Genomic DNA, 26,674 nt, shown 5'->3' with positions numbered 1-26,674 from the left:
TAGAACTGAACCTTTCTTTTTAATGCAACTATTATTTTAGTTATTTTTGCTTGCATACCTGAAATTTACAGGTCTAATAATTTCAGTTTTTGTTTCTTTGTGAAAATGTTAAAATAGATTATAAGAAAAATAATACAGCCTTTAAACAATTTTTTCCAGGAAAATACTAAACAAAAAATTGAAGTTGTCTTTTTAAGGAAATCTTTTAACATTTAGAAAGTTGCTTTTTTGTATTACAGATTTCAAAATTGTTTAATTTTACTTTGAAGTCTCTTCACACATTTACCTTTTCATGTATCAAGTGTTCTCTGCCAGAAGATGTTTCCCTGGCTTCTTGTAGTCATTCATCTAACTGGCAAATTATTTTTAGAGAATACTCACCTCTTTATTCAAGGTACAAATTAGTTTCAGATTGTGCGAATATGTGGGGGAAGGATATGTAAATGCAGTTTGCATTTGGTTAATGCTTAAATTAACTGCATGTGTTTAAGGGCCTGCTTTTGAAAGTTCCTTTCTATCTTTAGCTGAAATGCATAATTCAGCATAATGCATATGGTTATATTGATCACAGCTGAAGATATTAGCACAAAGGAGCTCTGAAAATTGTTTAGTTGAATTGTTCTCTGCACTCTGCTTATTAATGGTGTGCTTGAAGAACATAATTTTAAAAGAGTGAAATGTTATCTCATTTGAATAAAATGCTGTTTAGCTTAACCTGCTTTTTGTCAAATCATAGGTAAAGAGGTTATTTTTCATCTTGTACAGGGTGCTTTGATTTTTCATATTATAATTCAGCAAGTCTATTTCCTCTTTGAACTATAATGTCTCCATACGTTTTAAAGTCCCAGGAGTGACATCCCCAGTAAACAGTTTAAGAAAGGAAAAATATAGTAGAGAATTCTACATAAAATTCAGTAGAGAGAAAGTTACTGGTGCTCAGTAATATCTTCTCCCACTAATAAGTTATTTTCCCACTAATAAAGCCCTGGTTTTAAAAATACCAGGTAAGTGGGAACATAGCTGTTGAACGAAAAATCAGAAAAGGAAGAAATATTTGAGTAAGTTTATTTATACCAGTAGCGTATTATTCTCAGGACCCTGCTCTGAAAAATTGAAAGAATAGAAGACAGCATAGGAATAATATACACTGCGTCTGGATGAAGATAGAACGGTCATGTCCTTACACTTTTGGTTCCCCTCAGAACCCCTAAAAGTTTCACTAGCCAGAGAAGGAAATTACATTATCCTCAGGACCTTGGTTTTACTTCTTGCTGACTACATTTACCTCCTTTTTTGTTACCTAGTCATTCTATCTGGATGTTGTTTTAACCTAATCAACATCAAATAAAGGGTTCCACATTCTTACTCTACTCTCTAACCAAAAAAGCAAATTTATCTCATAAGAATTCATATTTATTATTAATCCTAATTTTTAGTATAGAGATAAATGTTTGATCTTTACCTTAAATGTTTCCAAGTATTGTTCACATTTGGAAATTCTTTCATTTATTTCACTGAATATTAGTAATTTGTACTCTAGGATAACCTTCTAACCTCTTATCAATAAGAAAAATATTTACATATTTGATATTAAAATGGCTCTACATACCCTAGGGTAACTTTTTTTTTTTTTTACTTTTTAGTTTGCCAGAAGTATGTTATATTAAAAATATTCAAATTTAGTTCATTTCTTCTTAACTGTGTAATTTACAGTTTTTACTTGTATATAGCATTTATGGCTTGGGAGCACAAAGCTTTATAAAAGTCCGAAACATATTTTTGTATAAAATGCAGTCAGTGTGCAAATGTATTCATGTAAAGAATTCTTGGCAAATATGTTGATTTCCCTTTTTTTAAGAAAAGGAATGATGATCATAAATCTTTGTGAGCAGGATGAAATTAGTAGAGACACTTTGGATATCATGGTTTAGAGTCAGCCCACAGGGAGCCCACAAAGGAGAATACTTGACCACCACAACGAACTCTAGTAAAGAAGTACACTTAAGAACATAGGACTAAAGAGTAGATTTGTTAGCTAGCTATTATGCTTTCTTTTTTTTGAGTTAAGCATGTTTAATGCAGAGAGTGAAAAATTAGTCTCTCTATGGATTTGCCGTCTTCTGTAGGTCTATCCTATACGCCTGCTTGTGGGTCATGGCAAATGAGCACATAGGCAAAGGTAACCTATCTCCATTCCTAATTAATAGTGTGAACTCTGTGAATAAAGAACACACATGAATTATTATTGATACTACCATGCATTCGTTGAGAATCCATTTCTCCTCTCTTAAAAGATTTATTAAAAATGGGGTTGATTATAATTCCAGCGTTATTATCAGAAATTATCTTGTTTTAATAAAAAGACTTTATGCTGAATTAGGAAAAGATAACTCAAGGAAGTCAATTAGAAAAAACTAAAAGAGAAAAATTTTTTTTGCATGCCTTTCAGGACCCTTAATAAGCAAGTAAAAATCATAGCTTTAGAAACATATTTTCATAGGTATTTTAGACAGAATGTTCCTTTGAAGTTCCAGAGGCCACAATTTCCTTATATTAATACTGTGAAACTAAGTCCTAAGTTTTTGATAAGCAAGTGAATCATATGGTAGACACATGATAGTGTTCATTTGTTCCTCATTCCCCTGCTGCCTTAGTCTAAGGTGCTAGCTCAATTTCGTCTCTGGCCAGAACAATGCTAGATTGAGCTTGGTGTGTTTCATGAATTAAGTCAATTTAAAATATGTTCTTATACCTCATTCTCACTTACCTTTCGAATTGTGTCGACTTCATTTTTAAGACCAAAATGAGAAGATCATTCAAGAAAATAGAGAACTACAGTTACAGTACCTGGAACAAAAGCAACAACTTGATGAACTTAAAAACTGCATGAAGTTTTACAACCAGGTGAACTATTTTCTCATTTAGGAAACGAACTCCAAATTTTTATCTAAATATTTCATACGTAAAGAAAACACTATACCACAACGCAAAAGAATACAAATAGATAACTTAGTTTATTAATTCATGGTATCTTGCAGTTTATGTTCCATGAGGGTAATCTACATAGTTGGAATGTCTCTTGCACTTTCCATTGTGAGCTTTTACTTACTCTGTCTTTTGCAGGAGAGTGATATTAATGCTGATGAATTGAGTGAAGCTCTCCTGCTTCTAAAGGTAACTTTCTAAACTTCATCATGAATTTCATGTCTACATATAACTGTTTCAGCATAATGATGACCCTTATTGTAACCTTTATACTTGGAGAATGAATTATTCAGGAAAAGTGGTCAGGTGACATTTAGTTACAGCATATACATATTTCATAATGACATCAAAATTACATTAAAGTAGACCTCAAAAACTCTTATTTAAAGCACTTTCCCCAACTGTAACAAACATTTTACTTTTATATGCCCCACTATAAAACTAACCAGCAGTTTTCTGTCCTAAGAGACCTTGGTGCACCCTATTATCTTAAGTAAAATATTGAATTATATATGTCACCAGAAGATATTTTCTAGTTCTAGAATATTCTGTTATTTACAAGAAGACACAGAAAGTACATTTCTTTCCTTTTAGACCATCATGGTATAGATTTAAATCAAATGAAGAATAGAAATAAACGTACATGATTCTTTTTTACTTCGTGAAGTAATAAACTTTTTTTTATTTCTCTGTAATTGTTCCAAGTGTCTATCCAAATATGTATTCTATATCAGGACTGCTTTATTCCTAACGGAAAATGGAAATATATCTGTTTTCAATTAATGACTGTTTCTTACTGTATCCATATTAATTCACAGTTACATTTTAGAAACTCTTGTTTTGGTAATAAAATATGTTTTTGTTTTAGGCTCAAAAATCACAAAAAAATGGAGACCTTTCTTTTTTAGAAAAAGTAGACAGTAAAATTAATAAAGATCTAGAACGCTCCATGAAAGAGCTGCAAGCAACTCATGCAGAAACAGTGCAAGAACTTGAAAAGACAAGAAACATGCTAATTATGCAACATAAAATTAATAAAGATTATCAGGTAATATAATACACTAAATCGGGAGGATAGGTTTCCCATAATATTCTACTGATGATTTACATTTCAAAGCAGTATCATGTATTAGCATCTGTTATGATCTATTATCATGTGTTACCACATGCCTGGAATTTAGCCTTGTATCTAGATACTCCTGACTAAAGAGTTCTAAAACAAGTAATTTTTTCAGTGCCTGGTTTTAGGGAACGAATCATGGCGACGTATTCACCAACGCCGGCACGCTCCGCAGTTGGTCCTGCCACAGCCGCCTGTTATATTAGCTTCTAACAAATGGGTCACCACTCCTTAAGAGGGACCCAGAGTTTTGTGGGGTTTACTCCTGGTTAACGAACACTGCCAAGCATAATTTTCTAAACTGTAAGCTCTTTGAAGTCAGGAAGCAACGGCTTATAGCTCCCGGTATCCCCAGGATCTAAAAAATGCTTGAATCATAGTTGCTTTAACAAATGAAAATGGAACAAATCCTGAGTAATGAAACTTGTTATCTTTATTTTTTTAGATGGAAGTTGAGGTGGTGACCCAGAAGATGGAAAATTTGCAGCAAGATTATGAACTCAGAGTGGAACAGTATGTCCACCTTCTTGATATCAGGGCTGCACGCATCCAGAAACTAGAAGGTACAACGTGCACAATTCTTTGTCCACAGTAACTAGAGGAGTGGATTTTTACAGCAGTTGAAAATGTCATCCAAATGTACACTCACACTTTCTTTTTGCTCATTTTTTTCCCAATTTATTAACTATAATAATAAGTTACCAGAAAGGCTGTTTTTATCTGATACTTTTCTACTCAAGAATTTTTAGTAATTCCCTACTGCTTTTTGAATTCGGTGTTGCAGGCAAGATTTCAAAGTACTTCATAAAGTAGTACCACAGACTAAATTTAACCACATCATTTCTAATTTCTCTTCTAAGCAAGCTATGTATCTCAGCCAAACAAGTCGGCTTGCTCTTTGTCAGATGCATCTTGTTCGGTCCCACCACCAGGGCTTTGTCTGCTCCATCTGAACCTCCTTTCTACTCTGACTCCAGGATATACCCTTCCCTGCTTCAGAATCTAAGCAAATGTGTGCCCATGCTAGAAAGCTGGCTCCAATTACTGCTAGCCACCCCTCTACTTGAAATGCCCTTACAGTGGTTTTCAGACTTTAGCAAGTAAGAAAATTACATGGGGAACTTGTTTCAAAGGTAGCTTCCTGGGCCCTACCCCTGGAGATCTTGGGGTCTCTGATTTGATATATTTAGAAATAATTCCAAGCAATTCACATGCAGGTGTAAGACTGTACTTTGAACAACACTACCTCAGCACTTGCCACTTTTACTCTCATGTACTCAAAAAATATGTTTAGGGATTGTATTCTATACACCGGTGCAGTTTTGCATATTCTCTATGACTGCAACATAATAAGTTCTACAGTGATAAGTACTTTGTCTCTCTTTCATGCTCCCTGCCATACAGTACTTAAATTCAGTGATCTATGCCAGCAGTAATTTTTTTTTTAAGGAATTTTGCCTTTTTTTTTTTTTTTAATTTTATTTATTTATTTATGGCTGTGTTGGCTCTTCGTTTCTGTGCGAGGGCTTTCTCTAGTTGTGGCAAGCGGGGGCCCCTCTTCACCGCGGTGCGCGGGCCTCTCACTATCGCGGCCTCTCTTGTTGCGGAGCACAGGCTCCAGACGCGCAGGCTTAGTAATTGTGCCAGCAGTAATTTTACACTCTTAAAGATCACTGAGAATCCAAAAGGCCTTATGTTTATATGGATTATATTCATGATATTTATCATGTTAGAAATTAAAAATGAGAAATTTAAAAAATATTTGGCATGCTAAAATAATAATTAACCCATTACATGTTAACATAAATTACAGTTTTATTTTTTAATAGGTATATTTTCCATACCAAAAAAATAGACAAGCGACATGGTTTTAAATTTTTTTAATTGCTTAACATTTTTGCAAATCTTTTCAGCATCTGTCTTAATAGAAAACAGCTGGGTTTTTATATCTGCTTCTACAGTCAATCTATTATGATATCACACATCACATAGATTCTGGGAAACTCTATTATACACTTGTAAGAGACTAAGAATGAAAAAGGCCAATAACATCTTAGTATTATTTTAAAAATAGTTTTAACCTCACAGACCTCCAGAACAGTCTCAGGTACCCTCAGGGGTTCCCAGACCACACTCTGAGAACCATTGCTCTAAGTAGAAGGGTTCAGTAACTATCTTCATCTGACTGAACAGGGTTTTCCAAAGCCAAAGAGCAGTGTGTTCCTTTTATTTCAAGTAGTACTCAATAAAAATTCACTTAATGAAATTTTCCTGAATAACAGGGAGGTCACACAGTTTGAGATTTTCATTCCTTTCAAGCCTCACTAAGTCTTTACCAATATATTCTATCTGTGTCCTAAACTCATTGATTGATTCCATAAACATGCTCAAGTTCCTAATGTATCCTAAGCAAAGTGCTAGGCAGTGAGAATACAAACGGAAAAAGCTCAGGTTTTTTCCTCCAAGAACTTGTAAGTTGTGAACAAGTAAGTAGACAGTTATACTTTACTGTGAAGAGTGTGAAGTTAGAAAAATGCAAAAGCTCCCAAGGAAACATTGAGGAGAGAATGCCTATTTATACCTGAAGATTCAGGGAAGACCCCACACAGTAGGTTTGGAGGCTTTAAAGATGACAGAATTCACCACTAAGTAAAAACAATGAAAGGCTTTCCAGAAAGTAAATGAAGCAGGTAAAAATGCCCTAAATGTGAAGCACTGCCATTCGTTTGAGAAAATGCATGTGGATCTGTCTGTTTGGAACTCAGGATTAGTAAATGGAGAAGAACCTGGATTTAAGGCTGGTAAGAACCAAATCCTGAAGGCCCCATTTGCCACCCTGATGAGTCTGAACCTTATTAACCTAGAGAAGCACCAAGGAATTTTTAAGGTAGAGAGTAGTGCACCCAGAACTTCATTTTGGAGGTTATGCTATAGGTATTGGGAAGAATGAGTAAAATTTGAAGGAAGGAAGGAATTGGGTTCCATTAATAATCTGGGTAATAAACACTGAGGGTGTAAGTAAGGTAGCATCAGTGGAGATGCAGAGGACAGGGACAAATTTGCTAAAGACTTAGGAAATATTTTTGAATAGCAGTGACCCTACAGATGTGGGGAGAGTAAAAAAAAAGGGGGGGGAACCTAGGATGACACTGTGATATCTAGCTTAGGCAGCTGGATGAAGGCTAACATCATCACTTGAAATTCAAGGTACAGAAGTAACTAGAAGACAATATGAGCCATTCTGCTTTGGGTATATTGAGTTTGTTGTGCCTATGGGATATCTAGATAGAGGGCTCAGCAAGCCACTAGATGTGTGGGTCTGGAATTGAGGAAAGAAATCTGAATTAAAAATAGAAATATGAGCATCTTCAGAATATTGATAGTAACAGAAGTCATAAAAGGCGTTGTGATCACTAATCATTAGAGAAATGCAAATCAAAACTACAATGAGGTACAGCCTCACACCGGTCAGAATGGCCATGATTTAAAAGTCTACAGATGGGGCTTCCCTGGTGGCGCAGTGGTTGAGAGTCCGCCCGCCGATGCCCGGGACACAGGTTCGTGTCCCAGTCCAGGAAGATCCCACATGCCGCAGAGCGGCTGGGCCAGTGAGCCATGGCCGCTGAGCCTGCGCGTCCAGAGCCTGTGCTCCGCAACGGGAGAGGCCACAACAGTGAGAGGCCCGCGTACTGCAAAAAAAAAAAAAAGTCTACAGATAACAAATACTGTAGAGGGTGTGGAGAAAAGGGACCCCCTGTACACTGTTGGTGGGAATATATGTTGGTGCAGCCACTATGGAAAATAGTATGGAGGTTCGTCACGAAACTAAAAACAGAACTACCATATGATCCAGCAGTCCCACTCCTGGGCATATACCTGGACAAAACTATAATTCAAAAAGATACCTGCACCCCTATGTTCATAGCAGCACTGTTCACAATAGCCAAAACATGGAAACAACCTAAATGTCCATCAACAGATGAATGGATAAAGAGGTTGTGGTACATGTATATGATGGAATACTACTCAACCATAAAAAAGGATGAAATAATGCCACTTGCAGCAACATGGATGCAACTAGAGAATATCACACTAAGTGAAGTAAGTCTGAAAGAGAAAGACAAATACCATATGATATCACTTACACCTGGAGTCTAAAATATGACACAAATTAACCTATCTAAAAAACAGAAACAGACTCACAGACGTAGAGGACAGATTTGTGGTTGCCAAGGGGGAGTGGGAGAGGGAGAAGGATGGACTGGGAGTTAGGGGTTAGTGGATGCAAACTATTATATTTAGAATGGATAAACAACAAGGTCCTAATGTGTAGCCCAAGAAGCTATATCCAGTCTCCTGGGATAAATCATAATGGAAAAGAATATTTAAAAAAGAATGTATATATGTGTATAATTGAGTCACTTTTCTGTACAGCATAAATTAGCACAACATTGTAAATCAGCTATATTTCAAATAAATAAAAGGGGATGTGATTACTCATGAGAATATGTAGACTAAAAAGAGGATAAAAACAGAACCCCAGCAAACTAGCAGAGAAAGAGAAACCCTTAAAGAATAAGAGAGGTAGGGGCTTCCCTGGTGGCGCAGTGGTTGAGAGTCCGCCTGCCGATGCAGGGGACACGGGTTCGTGCCGCGGTCCAGGAAGATCCCACATGCCATGGAGCGGCTGGGCCCATGAGCCATGGCCGCTGAGCCTGCGTGTCCGGAGCCTGTGCTCCGCAACGGGAGAGGCCACAGCAGTGAGAGGCCCGCGTACCGCAAAAAAAAAAAAGAAGAAGAAGAGAGGTAGGAGGACAAGCAGGGCAGACGATGACATGAAAGCTCACAAAAGTTCACAAAAGAGGATGTGGTCATCAGTGTCAATTAAGCAAAGAACTCAAATAACACAAGGACCATTCAATCTAGAAACTGGTTAGTTATTGGTGACCTTTTCTAGAGTAGTTTCACGAGAAAAATAAGGCAGATGCTTTTTGCAGGTAGTTGAAGAGTGTCTGTTAGATTTGGAATTGGAGACACAAATATACGTTACTCTTTTTAGAAAGTTGGATGTAACATGGCAGGGGAAATGTGTATCTAGAAAGAGATACATCTTCTTATTTATTTTTTGTTGAAATATAGTTGATTTATATTATTAGTTTCAGGTGTACAGAATAGTCATTCAGTATTTTTATAGATTATACTCCATTATAAGTTATTACAAGATAATGGCTGTAATTCACTGTGCTATACAATATATCCTTGTTGTTTATCTATTTTATATATAGTAGTTTGTATCTGTTAATCCTGTACTCCTAATTTGTCCCTCCTCTTCCTTCTCCCCTTTGGTAACCACAAGTTTGTTTTCTATATCTGTGAGTCTATTTCTGTTTTACTTGTACATTCATTTGTATCGTTTTTAGATTCCACATATAAGTGATATCATACACTACGTGCTTTCTCTGACTTACTTCACTAAGTATAATATTCTCTAGGTCCATCCACGTTGCTGCAAATGGCAGCATTTCATTCTTTTTTATGGTTGAGTAATATTCCATTATGTATTACACCATATCTTCCTTATCCATTCATCTGTTGATGGGCACTTGGGTTGCTTCCATGTCTTGGCTATCGTAAATAGTGCTGCTGTGAACATTGGGGTGCGTGTATCTTTTTGAATTAGTGTTTTCATTTTTTCTGGGTATATACCCAGGAATGGAATTGCTGGATTATATGGTAGTTTTATTTTTAATTTTTTGAGGAACCTTCATACTGTTTTCCACAGTGGCTGAACCAGTTTATATTTCCACCGACAGTGCACAAGTGTGCCCTTTTCTCCATATCCTCTCCAACATTTGTTGTTTGTAGACTTTTTGATGATAGTCATTCCAACAGGTGTGAGGTGATATCTCATTGTGAGTTTCACTTGCATTTCTCTAATAATTAGCAATGTTGAGCATCTTTTCATGTGCCTGTCAGCCATCTGTATGTCTTCTTTGGAGAAATGTCTATTCAGGTCTTCTGCCCATTTTTCGATTGAGTTTTTTGGTTTTCTGATATTGGGTTGTATGAGCTGTTTATGTATTTTGGATATTAACCCATTGTCGGTCGCATCATTTGCAAATATTTGCTCCCATTCAGTGGGTTGTCTTTTCATTTTGTCAATAGTTTCCTTTGCTGTGCAAAAGCTTTTAAGTTTAATTAGGTCCAGTTTGTTTAGTTTTGCTTTTACTCCTTGCCTTAGGAGACAGATCTAAAAAGAATATTGCTACAACTCATGTCAAAGAGTGTTCTGCCTGTGTTCTCTTCTAGGAGTTTTATGGTTTCATGTCTTACATTTATGTCTTTAAACCATTTTGAGTTTATTTTTCTATATGGTGTGAGGGAATGTTCTAATCTAGAAAGAGAGATATCTTTTTTAAAAGCAGCTTCTTAGAAATGTAATAAACACATTTTAAATTGCACTATTTTTTTTTTTTTTTTTTTTTTTTTTTTTGCGGTACGCTGGCCTCTCACTGTTGTGGCCTCTCCCGCTGCGGAGCACAGGCTCCAGACGTGCAGACCCAGCGGCCATGGCTCACGGGCCCAGCCGCTCCGCGGCATGTGGGATCTTCCCGGACCGGGGCATGAACCCATGTCCCTTGCATCGGCAGGTGGACTCTCAACCACTGCGCCACCAGGGAAGCCCTTAAATTGCACTATTAAAGTACACAATTTGGTGAGTTTGGGCCTATGTATACACCTGTGAAACCATCACTATAATCAAGATAATAAACATATCCATCATTCCGCAAAAGTAGAAAAATATATATTTTAGTAAGCTGAAGGGAAGGAGCTAGTGGAAAGAGAAATTGACTTTATAGGAGAGAAGATAATAGAGCAGAGGCAAAGGAGCAGTGAAATCTAAATATTTACCTCAGCTGTTCATTCAAGGGCCTTTTTTTTTTTTTCTTTTTCTGTTTCCCTGGTATAACCTGTATTACCACTTAAGTTGTAATTTTTTTAATAAGTGATGTCAAAATAAATGATAGATTTCTTTATAATACAGTATCAGTTACAGAAAAACAGTGTAGTCATAGAATTTAAGATTGAGACTATACACCAAAAGCACTCAGACTTCCTACCACTTCAAAAGCCAGTTTGTATCTTTATATGTCAATACTTTAAAACCTCTAAACTGTGTGTCTTCTCTTGCAGCCCAATTAAAGGATATTGCCTATGGCACCAAGCAGTACAAATTTAAACCAGAAATCACGCCAGATGACTCCGTTGATGAGTTTGATGAAACCATTCAGTTAGAACGAGGCGAAAACCTATTTGAAATCCATATCAACAAAGTAACCTTTTCTTCTGAAGTGTTACAGGCATCTGGAGATAAAGAGCCTGTCACCTTCTGTACCTTTGCTTTCTATGATTTTGAACTACAGACAACTCCCATAGTGCGGGGCCTTCACCCAGAATATAACTTTACTTCTCAATATCTCGTTCATGTTAATGACTTATTCTTACAATACATTCAGAAAAATACTATAACTCTTGAGGTCCACCAGGCTTACAGCACAGATTATGAAACAATCGCAGCATGTCAATTGAGATTCCATGAAATTCTAGAAAAAAGCGGTCGAATATTTTGCACAGCAAGTTTGGTTGGTGAGTACAATCTTATAAACTTTGGCTGTTTGAAGCACTGACTGGTTTATATATTAATATGGTGTTCCACGTTAGTATCTTCTCTCTCAGCATTCTGATATAGCTGCCCACAGTTGATTGGACTCTCTTAAATGTCACTAATAATGTCAGTACAATGGCTATTAATTTTTTAAAGCTTATTAGTGCAAATGTTTATTTACCATGTTGATATCCTTGTTTGATTAAACATTAATTGTAGTACTTTTTTTTTTTTTTTTTTTTTTTTTTTTGCGGTACGCGGGCCTCTCACTGTTGTGGCCTCTCCCATTGCGGAGCACAGGCTCCGGACGCGCAGGCTCAGCGGCCATGGCTCACGGGCCCAGCCGCTCCGTGGCATGTGGGCTCTTCCCAGACCGGGGCACGAACCCATGTCCCCTGCATCGGCAGGCGGACTCTCAACCACTGCGCCACCAGGGAAGCCCAACTGTAGTACATTTATCAAAGTTTTTTAAGGAGCTTATCATGTTATCACTGTTACTAAGCACTGGGAATACAGTGATCAGTGGTAAATAAGACAGAGCCCCTACCTTCATGTAGCTTACCTTCTACAGGGGAAGATGGGCCATAAAACAAATATACATATCATTAGATATGAAGAAAAATTACCAGAGCAAGAGGCTAAAGAGAGAGATGGAAGGTTGCTAATTCAGATAAGGGCTTCCCTACGGGGTGCCGTTGGTAAAGACCTGAATAAAGGTCCATGTCAGGATCCAGGGGAAGAATGTTTCCAGCAGAGGAAACAGCAAGTATTGTACAAAGGCCTGAGGGAGGAACAAACCTGCCATGTTGGAGGAACAGCAAGGAGGCCAGTGGCTAGAGCAGAGATGAGACTAAAGCAATAGGCAGGGACCAGATCTCACTGTAGAGCCTTGTGGGTCATGGTGAGGTGTTTGGACTTTTTTTTCCTCTGAGTGATGCAAGTCATTGGGTGGTTTTGAGGAGAGAAGTAACGTGATCACACATAGGTTTTAGAAAAATCACCCTGGGTGCTGTGGGAAGAACAGTCTGTATGGGCCAAGCAAGAAAATAGGACCATTATCAGGCTGTTGTATTAATCTGTGGAAAGATGTTGGTGGCTTGGATTACGATGGTAATGAAAGTAGTGATAAGAATTGGTTATATTCAGTGTATATTTGATTAGCTCTTCCTTAAAAACATGCTCATCAATTGAATGTAGAGTAATGAGGGAAACAAAGGAGACGAGAATTTCTGGTGTGAGCAACCAGGACAATGATGAGGCCATTTATCGAGGTAGACCTGGGCAAGGAACAAATTTGAGGAAAAAAGCTAAGAATTGTGTTTGAACAGGTTAAGATTGACCTGCCTATTAGACAGCCAAGTGGAAATGTCACCTAAACAGTTGGATATACTAGTCTGAAGGTCAGAGATAGAAATATAAAAGCAGGATTCATTAGCATACAGAATATATTTTAAGCCTTGGGCCTAGATAATTTCACATAGAGAGTGAGTATACATAAAGAAGAGAAGGTGACCAAGGACTGAGCCTTGGGAGACTCCAAAATTTAGAGTTCAGGAAGAAGAAGAGCCAACAAAGGAAACCAAGGAGTGGCCAGTGAGGAGGGAGACAAACCAAGAGTATACAGTATCCTAGAGGCCAAGTGAAGAAACCTTTTCAAGAAGAAAGGAGGGTGCATAATAGCCGGGTCATGGCAGCAACCTAAATGCCCATTGACAAACGAATGGATAAAGATACGGCACATATGTACAATGGAATACTACTCAGCCATAAAAAGAAACAAAATTGGGTCATTTGTAGAGATGTGGATGGACCTAGAGACTGTCCCACAGAGTGAAGTAAGTCAGAAAGAGAAAAACAAATATCATATATTAACACATATATGCGGAATCTAGAAAAATGGTGCGGATGAACTGGTTTGCAAGGCAGAAATAGAGACACAGATGTAGAGAACAAACGTATGGACACCAAGGGGGGAAAGCGGGGGTGGTGGTGGGATGAACTGGGCGATTGGGATTGACATGTATACACTGATGTGTATAAAATAGATAACTAATGAGAACCTGCTGTATAGAAAATAAATAAAATTCAATAAATACATAAATTTTAAAAAAGGAAAACTTTTTTAAGTGACCAAGAAAAAAAGGAAAGAGGGTGACTTAGGTTCTGGGGAGGAATTTTATTTTATTGATTGGATAGGTGATATAGTCACATGGTTCAGAAGAACTTGCCCTCAAAAAACTTAGTGTGGTGGAGAAGTAGACTGGTGAACTGCCGATTGTGCCAAAGCAGTCAGTGCCCTAATGAGGACATCTTTCTTCGTTTCTGCAAAGGAAGTATAGAGCTCTTAAGTCTCCTGGGAGCCTAGAGGAAATCGTCACAGAGGAAGAATGAGAAAGAGCTGCCTGAGTTAGAAGGCGTACTACAACTACAACCCCAGCAAGAGGGTGTGCAGGGCAGACATGCAAGGGTATATTACATACGGTATAGATTTGGCATAGCTATGGTGTTTTTCCCTATACTTACGGCATGGTAGGAAAATGGGAAGGTGCCAAAGATTTCTCGAAAGTTGAATTCATATTCCATTCATAATTTTGAGGTTTCATTTTGTATGTGTCAGACTACATTGAGTGCAACTTGTTAAAAAATAAAAAGTAGCATCAGGAAGAATCATGGAGTATTTGACTCAATGTTTAGATTTTTCTTTATATTTTAGAAAGATTGAAATATAAACTGGACTACCTCAAACATAGTTTGACATAGTTTTTTAATAATATTTAACATACGGTGGAACTCGTACTTGCAGAAGTAACTTTATTTTCTTTATCTCTGTTATTTGCCAATCACACATCATTTGTGCAAGTCATATATTATTTTACTCAGTATAAAATTTATAGTTTTAATGTATAATACCATTGATGTATTTTTTACTGGTATATATTTTGATTTATGGGACTATTTTAACAGTGAGTTATGTATTGGTTTGTAGGAACTAAAGGAGACATCCCCAATTTTGGCACAGTAGAATACTGGTTCCGATTAAGAGTTCCCATGGATCAAGCAATTCGACTTTATCGAGAACGGGCAAAGGCTTTGGGATATATAACATCAAATTTTAAGGGGCCAGAGCAAATGCAATGGGTAAGCTTGTTTGACTTTACGACCCTTTTATGACACAGAAATTTTATAGTATTTCTTTATATTATCATGCTTTAAACCGAAATCATTTTCTTTCACAGCCATCAAGTGGCTTTTTTTAACTTTTTATTTTGAAATAATCATAGACTTACAGGAAGTAGCAAAAATAGTACAGAGGTCCCGTGTAGCCTTCACCCAGCTTCTCCCAATTATAATATTTTATGTAACTATAGTGTAGTATCAAAACCAGGAAATTGATATTGGTACAGTACTATTAACTAGGCTACAGACTTTATCCAGATTTTGCAAGTTTTTACATGCACTTATGTGTGCTTGCCATGTGCACGACTACTTGTGTGTGTGTGTGTGTGTGTGTGTGTGTGTGTGTAGGAAGAAGCAGAGTTCGATGCAGTTTCATCATGTGTATATAATCATGTAACTACCACCACAATCAAGATACAGAATTGCTCTTTTACCACGAAGGAACTCCCTTGTGCTATCCAGGACAGTTTCGAAAACGAGAATTGCAGTACGATTATTACACATCAAGTGACTTTCGTTACAATTTCCACTGTTAAGGAAATGGATGGCTATTATTGAGCTTTCATTTATTCTCCTTTTTTCCAACTGTTTCCAACTTCTTCCAAGCTGTTTCATAAACTTTTAGGTTTCTGAAATGCAGAGTAAAATATAAAATGAATATTCTTTTCCTGAGAATTAGAAGTATGAATGCAATTCCTCAGAGCAGCATTTTCCAAACTATGTTTCATGGAGTCTTAATAGCCATATTTCCAAAAGAATTCCGTGATCCAGTAAATGCAGAAAACACTGAATTGAGAAGAATTCAATAGGATCCTTGACTTCAGGGCTTCTCGTGTATAACGTGAATCTCGAGAGGAAGCATAAAGTATACACTTATGTTAAGTAACAAAGGGATAGAATATAGTAGAAACATTTTGGAATGTCTGTTCAAGTCATGATTCTCTTTTTTCATTTGGACCTGCCCTCTTCTAATCCGTGGGGCTGGGCCCCCAGTGGCCAGCTTTACGTTTGGTGATCCTGTTCTCTCCCACTCCACCCAATTATGACTAATGATTCAGGAATATCCACCTGCCCCTAGCTGAGCGAATCAGATTCTGCTTTCTGAGATCAAGAGAAAGCAAGACTCTCCATGCCTGGAACATGTAAAGTTGGGAGCTGTGGGACAGCCATCTGCTACCATGCTAAATGGCAAAGGAAAGAAAATGGGACTGGAAGGAGAATAATGAACAAGCATACAGAGAAAAATGGAAACTAGATGGAGAGTAAATTCCTATAGTTTTCCAGTCCCATTACCTTCCTTAGATACAACCACATTTCTGCTATACAGTTCTATGAAATAACCCTGTAGCCTTATATAAAAGTCTCTTTTCATTGTATTTGCTGGGTGGAATTAGTTTCCATAACTTTCAATTAAAAGAACCATGACTAATATAACATTGATTCCGAAACTTAAAGAACGGCTCCCGTTTCCCAGAGATCATCCTTCTGGACTAGTATTCTTCAGAACACACTTTGGGAAACACTGTTATGGAAAGGGGAATTAGAGATAGAGAAACCACATGATTTATTAATTTTTGTGGTTTAAAGAGTTTTAGACTCCCAGTTTATGGGTTGAATGAGTCATTTACTGTTGGAATTTCAGCTTTTGTGGGTAGACTCGGGGGGAGAAACGGAGCGGGTACTTTCTAAGTCCTTCCACTCAGTCTTCTATAGCTGGATGCAAACGAGCCCTGGGAAAGCAGTGTTGTGATTCCCTTCTCAGACTTCCCCTCTCCACACCACCAGATGTCTCCACCAAGGAGATTATGACTTCGGTTCTGTTTTCCTTCTCTAGTAAACTTCTCTAGAATCAAAAGTTCCAGATGTTCAATCCAGATTCAAAAATGCAGTGAAAGAGGGGTCCCTGTATGGAAGGTAGAGAATTACCTAACACTACCGCAAGGCACTGCAACACTACATTCTTTGTCCCAGATCACATCAGCTATGGAAGGCTTAGCAGTTAGTCAATGCAGGTGTTTGCTAGAATACTTGTGCACTGACTGCCTGAGTAATAGTCCCAAAAAGGGCCATAGAGTAGTTTCTGACCCTGCCTGACAACTCCCTTTGCTCATCTCTCTTCTGAAATGTCCTTCCAATCCAAGGTTTTACCCCTCCAATGTTTATCTCTCACTCTGTTTTCTTGTTCCTTGGCCTCAGGAATCTGCTTCCCCAGATCACATTGGTTCAGGATGAGGGCCAACCCAAATATAACAAAATCATCTCTGTGGGTGGGTACCATCAAATTCATTGGTTTCTCATTTAAGAATGCGATATGATCAGAATAACTGGAATGGTTGAAGGAGTAGCTCCTTTTTTTTTTAAGACATTTATTCAGCATCATGATCAGACTATTACATTTAGCAATCAACAGTATGGGTGCAAAAAAAAAAAAAAATCTACATTAAAACCCTTTGTTGGGGGACTTCCCTGGTGGCGCAGTGGTTGGGAGTCCGCTTGCCGATGCAGGGGACACGGGTTCGTGCCCCGGTATGGGAAGACCCCACATGCCGCGGAGCGGCTGGGCCCGTGGGCCATGGCCGCTGGGCCTGCGCGTCAGGAGCCTGTGCTCCGCAGCGGGAGAGGCCACAGCAGTGAGAGGCCCGCATACCGCAAAACAAAAAAGAAAAACAAACAAACAAAAAATACCCTTTGTTGGAATGCTTTACACTTTCCACAGAACAGAAACTAAAAGAACCTGTTATACAATTAGTCACAAATACAGTCCCCGGGGTTTTTTGCCGATACACATGAGTATTGTCTAAAACATGTCTTCTTTGTAGCACCTAGGCCCTGCCACCACTGTGCTTGGCTGAGTTCACAAATCTCTTGTAACCTGTAGCTTCCCTGTCACTTCTCTGGCTCCCCTCTCCTGCTAAGCTTTGTTTCCTGGCAGTAATTAAAACCTGCCACTGCCATAGCTCCTGCTGCTGCTGGAACCACCATAGCTACCTTGGTTTCGTGGTTTGGCAAAGTATTGGCCTCCACCACCATAGTGGCCAGAACTTCTGCCTCCAAAGTTTCCTCCTTTCATGGGCCCAATATTTGAAGGTTGATTGTTGTAACTGCCAAAATCATCGTAGCTTCCACCACCTCCAAAATGGCTTCCATCGTTACCAAACCCATTATAGCCATCCCCACTGCCACCATATCCATCACCACTGCGGCTGCCACCAAAGCCAGCTCGGCCACTGAAGTTTCCTCCACGACCAAAGGTGTCATTCCCACCAAAACCCCCTCCACGACCACAACCAAAGTTTCCAGAACCACTTCGACCTCTTTGGCTGGATGAAGCACCAGCCATCTGTTGCTTAGGTAGGGCTTTCCTTACTTCACAGTTGTGGCCATTCACAGTGTGGTATTTCTGAATGACAGTCTTGTCTACAGAGTCATGGTCATCAAAGGTTATGAAAGCAGAGCCTCTCTTTTTGCCACTGCCTCGATCAGTCATGACTTCAGTCACTTCAGTTTTCCCGTACTGTTCAAAATAATCTCTTAGGTGATGTTCTTCAGTGTCTTCTTTAATGCCACCAACAAAAATCTTTTTCACAGTTTAGGTGGGCACCAGGTCTTTGAGAATCTTCTCTTGAGACGGCCCTCTTTGGTTCCCCAACTCTTCCATCCACCTCGTGTGGCCTTGCCTTCATGGCCGCATCCACCTCCTCCACAGTGGCACATGTGACAACCCCAAAGCCTCTGGAGCACCTGGTGTTTGGATCCCTCATTACCACACAGTCTGTGAGCGCTCCCCCTTGCTCACAATGGCTCCTCAGACTGTCATCGGTTGTTTCAAAGCTCAAACCTCCGATGAAGAGCTTCTGCAGCTGTTCGGGCTCTTTGGGAGACTCTGACTTAGACATGACGGCAGTGGAGGGGAGAGACATCAACGATGCTTACCTGGCGACGTCCACGGGCAGAAAGGAAGGAGTAGCTCTGAATAAAATTGTGAACTAGGGGACATTTGTGTTGGACCTAACTGCTCACTTTACCTGTTAATTATTAAATAGAATTAAAGAACATCAGATTAACTATTTTCTTGGCTTTATTTGGTTTTAACAGCAATCTCTACATGTATGCTCAGTCTTCTATATTTGCTGCTAATAGCATCCGTACATACGTTCCAGAGAGTATTGGTTTTAAATAAGAGTCGAGTCTTTTACTGGGAAATTCACTTTGGAGTGAAAATCTGCAGCTTTTTGTGCATCTACAAAATTATTTTGTTTGGGGGTTGGCAGCTGTTGTTTACTTTTCACTGTATTATTACTATGATATAAATATGTATGTTTTTCCAGTTAAGTCAGCAAGCACCCAAAACTGCTCAGCTCGGTTCTACTGATTCCACAGATGGCAACTTAAATGAACTTCATGTTACAGTAAGATGCTGCAGCCGCCTGCAGTCCCGAGCAAGCCACCTTCAGCCACACCCATATGTTGTGTACAAGTTTTCTGACTTTGCAGATCATGACACAGCCATCATTCCCTGTAGCAGTGATCCACAGTTTGATGATCATATGTGTTTCCCAGTGCCAATGAATATGGATTTGGATCGATACCTTAAGTCAGAGTCTCTGAGTTTTTATGTGTTTGATGATAGTGATACCCAGGAGGATATTTACATAGGAAAAGTCAATGTGCCTCTGATTTCATTGGCACATGACAGGTGTATTTCAGGTAAGCCTATTTCTTGAATCCATGAAATTGTTTAAAAAAAAAAACACCACCTAAATTATACCTCAGTGTTATGGATATGATCTGTTTGTAACAATCTTCCTAGCCTTCTCAGATAATCTTAAACTTTGGGCCCATAATATTATATTGTTTTAGTTATTTTCTTAGTAGTTGTTCCAGGGATTACAGTATGCACCTCAGCTTGCCACAGTCAAACTTAATGCTAATAACTCCATTAAAATTTAGAAAATCTGCTTCAGTATAATTCCATTCCCTCCCCCCTCCTCTGTGATATTGTTGTCATATATATGTACATAGTATGCCTGTATATGTTATAAACTCAACAGTACAATGTTATAATTATTGCTTTATATAACTTTGTCCTTAAGAGAAGGAAGAATATATATAATTATAGGAGACTTTTATATTAACTTACATATTTACCATCTCTGGTATTCTTTATTTCCTCATTTGGATTTGAGTTACTGTCTGGTGTCATTTTCTTACTCCAAATAGCTCTATTTCCTCCCCCTCTTTTGTGTTACTATTTCATATATTTTTTAATCTTTACATGTTATAAGTCCAGGATTATAATTTTATAATTATTGTTTTATGCAGTTGTTTTTTAAATCAGCTAAGAGGAAAAACATATTTATACTGTGTTTTATAATTACCTATGTAATTACCTTTATTCACATCTGTTCCTTCATGTTGATTTGAGTAACCATCTGGTGTCACTTGCTTTTAGCCTGAAGAAACTCTTTCAGTATGTCTTGTAAGTCAGGTCTGCTGGCAATGAATTCACTTAATCATTGTTATTTGGGAATGTCTTTATATTTTAGCTTTTATTTTCTGAAGGATAGTGTTGCTGGATATCATATTCTTAGTTGTCAGGTTTATTTCCTTTAAGCACTTTGAGTACATCAGACAGTTGATTCTGGCATCCGTTGTTTCTAATGAGAAATCATCTGTTAATCTTATTATGGTTCCCTTCTACATGATACAGCTTTCAAGATTTTTTTTTTTTTTTTGGCTTTTGACAATTCAACTCTAATGTGTTTAGGTGTGGATCCCTTTGTGCTTATTCTACTTGGAAGCTTTTGAGCTTCTTTATGTGTAGGGTACTGTTATGCACCAAATTTGGGGAATTTTTGCCCTTCTTCAGTTATTTTTTCTGTCCTTTCTTCCCCTTCTTAGATTCCTGTTATACATATGTTCATATGTTTAATGGTGTCCTACAGGTCTCTGAGGCTCTGTTGATTTTTTTTCATTTTTTCTCTTCAGATTGGATAATCATGGTTGATCAATCTTCAAGTTCATTGATTCTTTCTTCTGCAGCTCATATCTCCTACTCAGCCCCTCTACTGAATTTTTTCATTTCAGTAATTATACTTTCTAACTCCAGAATTCCTTTTTAACTGTCTCTTTTTTTATTGAGATATAGTTGATGTATAATATTATATGTTATAGGTATACAACATAGTGATTTGTAATTTTTAAGGGTTATACTCCATTTATAGTTATTATAAAATATTGGCCGTATTGCCTGTGTTGTACAATATATTCTAGTTCTCTTTTTTTATAATTTCTATCTCTTTATTATATTCTCTGTTTTATAAGTCATTGTCATCACACTTTCCTTTAATTCTTTAAATATGGTTTCTTTTAGCTCTTTGAACATATTTATAATAGCTGCTCTGAGGTCTTTGTCTCCTATGTCTAACATATGGATGACCTCAGAAAGTATCTGTGGATGACATTTTGTCTCCTGTTTCTTTGAATATCTCATGAATTTTTGTTCTTGTTTAAAATTGGACATTTAGGACACTATATTGTAGCATCTCTAGATTCCAGCCCTCCACAGGGTTGCTGTTGCTGTTGTTGTTTGGTGACTTGCCTGGACTACTTCTGTAGTCTTTTTCCCTCACTATAGCCACTGATGTCTCTGCTAAGTTTTTGTTTGCTTGTTTTATTCTTGTTTTAATTTTAAGCCTGAACATAGTTTAGTGGTCAGCCAGTGGTTGTTGAGAGTTGTGTTTAAACAGCTTGAGCTGGCAGGCTTCCACCCTTTGCCTATGGATCAGTGTATGGCTTGGGTAATGCATTCAAAGTTCAGACAGTCTACAAGTCTCACATTCAGCCAGGGACAAGTAGCATACTAGTGTCTTTTCTGACTCCCACTGTCTTTACTGAGGTTCAGTAGATTTTCTTAAATAAATGCTTCTTAATTTGTTGTATACCTTTGATCAGTTTCCAGAGTTCTTAAGTGATTATTTCTGTTCATTTTATCCAGTGTTATCATTGCTTTTTGTGGAATATATTTACTGATCTCTTCACTCAGCCATTCTGTAAGTCTCACCTGTGCCTGTAGTAGAAGTTTCTCACCTCCCTATATTCCACCTGTGTCCTTTTTGCTACCTAAAGTCTAGAGTTGTTTAGTTTTTTCTTTCCTAGCCAGCCATTAAAAGAAGTGTCAAACACTTGAGAACCAAGTAATAGATACCCATAAACAAAAGTTATGCTTGAAATATAGGTTTGGTTTTTTCATGTCAGGGATTTTCATACTGAAAATTCTAGTATGATGATTAAAATTTGTGACTCAATATTATGTATTCAGCTAGGTGATACTTTTTGTTACTGCTATATGTTTTCGGTGGTTTGTTTATTTTATGGACTTTTTTTACTGTGCTACTATTAATTTGGAATAATTTAACAAATCCCAGTAAAATGTATTTAAAATTAGAACTATGTAGTAACATAAAGACTCCTTAGGATACATATATTATTTGAAATTTTGAAGTTTTAATATATTTTTCTGCAGACACACAAGAATATCAAGTCAAAATGAAGCTTGTTATCTGAGCTATAACCCAGATAATATCTTAGAGGAAGGCTAAGAATTCTGAAGAATCTCTGAATTTAATTTCAGTGAATTAAAATATTTCTAAGTCAATTATCTCATCTTTGAATTAGTATTATCTTTGAGGCCTTAACTTCTGAAAGCAGTCTGCTTGAGAGATGAACCTATCATAGATCCTTTTGTCTTATTTTGTTCTCTTAAGTCATTTGACTTGTGAGTAAAAGCCAGACTTATTTTTAATAAGTTGTGGGTAGTTCTTTTTGCTCTTCTTTAATTTTTATGGTAATAAAACTTCACTCTAGCATTAATTAAAATTCTTTTTGTAATTTGACAGGAATATTTGAGTTAACAGATCATAAAAAGCAGCCTGCAGGAAGCATCCATGTTATACTGAAATGGAAATTTGCTTACCTTCCGCCAAGTGGATCCATAACAACTGAAGACTTAGGGAATTTCATACACAAAGAAGAGTCTGAAGTTGTTCAAAGACTACCTCCAGCATCCTCTGTTAGCACACTAGTTGTAGTGAGTAACAGTGACTTTGAATTTCCTATGAAAGTAAATAGCCACATAAAAGAGAAAAAAAAAATCTGAAAGGTATGTTCATCATTCTCAGTTTGACATATTGGTTTATCTTAGGCACCAACACCTAAACCAAGACGTTTAACACCTAAAGATAAGAAGGTATCTTTTGTGGATATCACACCACTTCAGCGTTCTGTAAGTAGTAAACACTCAAAATACTAATTTTTTTTCCCATAACAAATATTCGGAATACATGATATAGTATACCCTCCCTGATTTAAACGGAAACAGATAAATAAAATACTTCTTCCCTTAAAATGTTACCTTTGTAATTTGGCACTGTGTGTAAGTGTTAAATGTTCTTACTCTTTGATCCGAACCCCCCTTTGGCCCCATATCTCTCTCCAGATACTGCCCGAATCCTCTGCCCCCATTTACCATAAAGCAAAACAGAACAAAACTCTTCAAAAAGTTGTCTTAATTCCATCTTCCTTTCCTCATACTGTTCCTTGCTCACACTAGTAAAACTTTTCCTCCTTAAAGCCACTCTTGCTAAGGTCACAGTGACTTTCACTTTGCCACTTTTCACAGTTGCCGATTCTCAGTCTCCATCTTAATCTCCCAGTAACCTTTGACACAATGGAATACTTGCTCCTTTTACTCTTGGCCTCTGGGATACCATGCCTTCCTAGTTTTCCTCCAATTTAGCCAGTTATTCTTCTCATTCTCCTGGACCATAACTCTAAATGTTGAAGTACCTCAGCAGTCAAACTTCAGACCTAGACCTCTTCTCTTCTCAATTTGTATCTAAGTAAAGAGATCTTATCCAAAAAACAAACAAGCAAATGAACAAACATAACAAAACAAACAGAGTTACAGATAGAAAGAACAAATGTGGTTGCCAGAGGAGAGAGGGGTAGGGGGGAAGAAACAAATAGATGAAAGAGGAAAGGAGATACAAACTTCCAGTTGTAAAATAAATGGGCCACAAGTATGAAATGTACAATGTGAGGAATATAGTCAGTAACTGTGTAGTATCTTTGTATGGTGACATATCATAACTAGACTTATCGTAGTGATAATTTTGAAATGTAAAGAAATAGAGAATCACTGTGTTATGTAACAGGAACTAACATAGTGTTGTAAGTCAATTATACTTCAAAACCAAACAAATTCATAGAAAAAGAGATCAGATTTCTGGCTACCAGAAGCAGGGGATGGGGGAGGGACAATTGGATGAAGGTGGTCAAAAGGTACAAACTTCCAGTTATAAGATAAATAAGTACTAGGGATGTCATGTCCAACATGATAAGTATAATTAACACTACTATATTTTATATATGAAAATTATTAAGAGAGTAAATCCTAAGTGTGCGTGTGCGTGTGCATGTGTGTGTGTGTGTGTGTGTGTATGTGTGTGAAAAAGTCTTATCATGATTGGGGATTTAATAATAAATACAAAGTAACATACATGCATGTTTTCACATTAATGTAAGGAGACCTGTACTTCTCCTGAAGATATGAAGGAAATTTCACCAGAAGTGGAACATACACCAGAAATAGAAATTAATATGCCAACTGTTTCACATATTCCTGAGGTATGTGTTTGTATTAAAATTATTTTGAAAGGTTTGTTTTTTTAAGACTTTGTCTTTGCATTGACATGGATCAAGAAATCATATCATTGATCCTATTTTTATATATGACTTCCTTGGAATAGAAATGTCAAAAATATCACAAGTATAACAGTTACAATTAAGCAGACATTAGTAGGTAGTAAATACATATGTGAATTAAAGTATAATGTAAAATTCATTTTGAGATTAATGCTTTTTTATTCTTAGTTTATAATCATATTTTAATTTATCTGCATATTTTCATTTATACAGCTTAAGTGATTATTTTCTAATGACTCATATATATAGTGCATGTAGTGCATATTTATGTGCTTAATTATCATTCAAGTGCTTCAGCAAGAATGCTATAAATGTGATCTAAGCAATAATATATCAACGTGCTTTTATTTCTTCAGGTTTCTCAGGAAAGCAGTGTAGATAAGGTAAAAGAGAATACAGAGAAAGTACAACAAGGAAGAGATGATGATGTGTCTTTACTCTCTGAGGGTCAGCTTGCAGAACGAACTTTGACTTCTTCTGAAGATGAAACAGAAATAACTGAAGAACTGGAACCAGAAGGTGACTTTCTTTTTTAAATTAACATTATTTCCTTAACTCTGTTTTATTTAATCTGTTAGAGCGTGCATGCCTCATAGAACATCTTCATTTAATAGTGACTGTACTTCCTGATAGCTGTTTCTTGACAGAAATGATGGGATATATAGGTCAGTCTGGTCAGCTGTGGTCAGGTGGAATTGTTGCATATCTTCTTATTTCAACTTGGAGCACCACAACAGAATGCAAGTATTGTGGCTGACCATGTTCCCAGTTTATATTTTAAGTGACTTTATAGCCTCTTTGGGTTCAGTACTGTTATCTGGGTTATTCTAGAGGATTTGACTTTTTAAATTAAAACTAAGAACTCAGACCAATAAAAGACAACTTGCATCATGATTTAATTTATATAAACATCTAGAAAAGGCAAACAGATTAATCTGTTGTGACAGAAAGCATTTAAGTGGTTGCCTAGGGAAGGACGAACAGGAATAGAAAGGTGCAGAAGGAAAGAGATTACAAGGGGGCATGAGGAAATTTTGGGGGGTGATAGATATGTTCACTGTCTTAATTGTGGTGGTGGTTTCACAGAATTATATATTTGTCAAAATATATAGTTTCAGAATGTAAATACAGACTTTGTACTTTAAATTTGTGTGGTTTATTATATGTCAGTTTACTGCAATAAAGCTGTAAAACCTTTAAAAATGTTTTTAAATAGTAGGAATAACTTGATTTTGACACAGTAGTATTGGTTAGGCTGTTAGACATTATTACCATGTTCTTCTCTTAAAAACAATTTTTTTAATTTCGTACTAGAGCAAGCTAAATTCTTACTTCCTTTGTTTCTGCTAAAACTAAACCTGGAATTTTTCAGTCATTTTTTTCTCTTTTCTAAAATGTAATATAAATATCTTTACTGCTAAAAAAATCCAGACATGATTACCATATTGTTCTTTTAAGGTTATCCTTGTAATGTATGCTTATTTCTCTCCATGTCACAAGGTGCAAATATAGTTGGTGTAACAGATTTAAACCAAAAAAAATTTATTTTTTAACAGATGAAGAAGACAGATCAGCTTCTGACAGTGATGAGTGTATTATTCCAGGTCCTACCGCCAAGACCATCAAACAGGTCAGTAACCTGATATCAACCAGAAATGTTCTGAAATAAAGCTGCTTTTCATTCATAGTTTATCAGTCTTCATATATGAAAATCTTAAGGCAGAATATTTCTGGAAAAATTTTAATGTGTTATCATAATCTTATCCAAGTAATCATCTAGTACGGGAAAATTTTATTTACACTTTCATTATGTAACAGACCGTAACATGTAAGTGTTATTTTTGCTTACATGTTTAAGAGTACCTAACATCAGTAGCTTCAATAGTTACTTGCTAAAACCAGCTGACTTCTCTGACTCCTTTTCAGAACCATTATACAAAGATGTATTAAATCAAATCTGA

General features: G+C 37.0%; 2 protein-coding genes across 2 annotated transcripts in view; one reads left to right on the top strand and one right to left on the bottom strand.

Annotated features, from left to right (window-relative positions):
- RPGRIP1L (RPGRIP1 like) overlaps positions 1 to 26,674 on the top strand; it is a 96,715-nt gene that overhangs the window by 36,443 nt on the left and 33,598 nt on the right. Inside the window, exons 11-22 of the mRNA XM_082676520.1 lie at positions 2,798 to 2,904; positions 3,124 to 3,174; positions 3,854 to 4,033; positions 4,551 to 4,668; positions 11,300 to 11,752; positions 14,758 to 14,909; positions 19,277 to 19,655; positions 22,847 to 23,037; positions 23,152 to 23,232; positions 24,534 to 24,635; positions 25,070 to 25,232; positions 26,270 to 26,343. Of these exons, the coding sequence (XP_082532646.1) occupies positions 2,798 to 2,904; positions 3,124 to 3,174; positions 3,854 to 4,033; positions 4,551 to 4,668; positions 11,300 to 11,752; positions 14,758 to 14,909; positions 19,277 to 19,655; positions 22,847 to 23,037; positions 23,152 to 23,232; positions 24,534 to 24,635; positions 25,070 to 25,232; positions 26,270 to 26,343 (2,051 nt within the window). The remainder of the gene's footprint in view (positions 1 to 2,797; positions 2,905 to 3,123; positions 3,175 to 3,853; positions 4,034 to 4,550; positions 4,669 to 11,299; positions 11,753 to 14,757; positions 14,910 to 19,276; positions 19,656 to 22,846; positions 23,038 to 23,151; positions 23,233 to 24,533; positions 24,636 to 25,069; positions 25,233 to 26,269; positions 26,344 to 26,674) is intronic.
- Positions 17,835 to 18,844, bottom strand: HNRNPA1L3 (heterogeneous nuclear ribonucleoprotein A1 like 3; the record flags this gene model as incomplete). The annotated part of the gene is given in 3 exon segments (XM_082676525.1): positions 17,835 to 17,892; positions 17,894 to 18,537; positions 18,539 to 18,844. Coding segments are annotated over 3 exon segments (1,008 nt in total).

This window comes from Grampus griseus, assembly GCF_964374135.1.
Source record: "Grampus griseus genome assembly, chromosome: 19".
Taxonomy (NCBI): Eukaryota; Metazoa; Chordata; class Mammalia; order Artiodactyla; family Delphinidae; genus Grampus; species Grampus griseus.
This window is presented reverse-complemented; position numbering and strand designations above follow the sequence as displayed.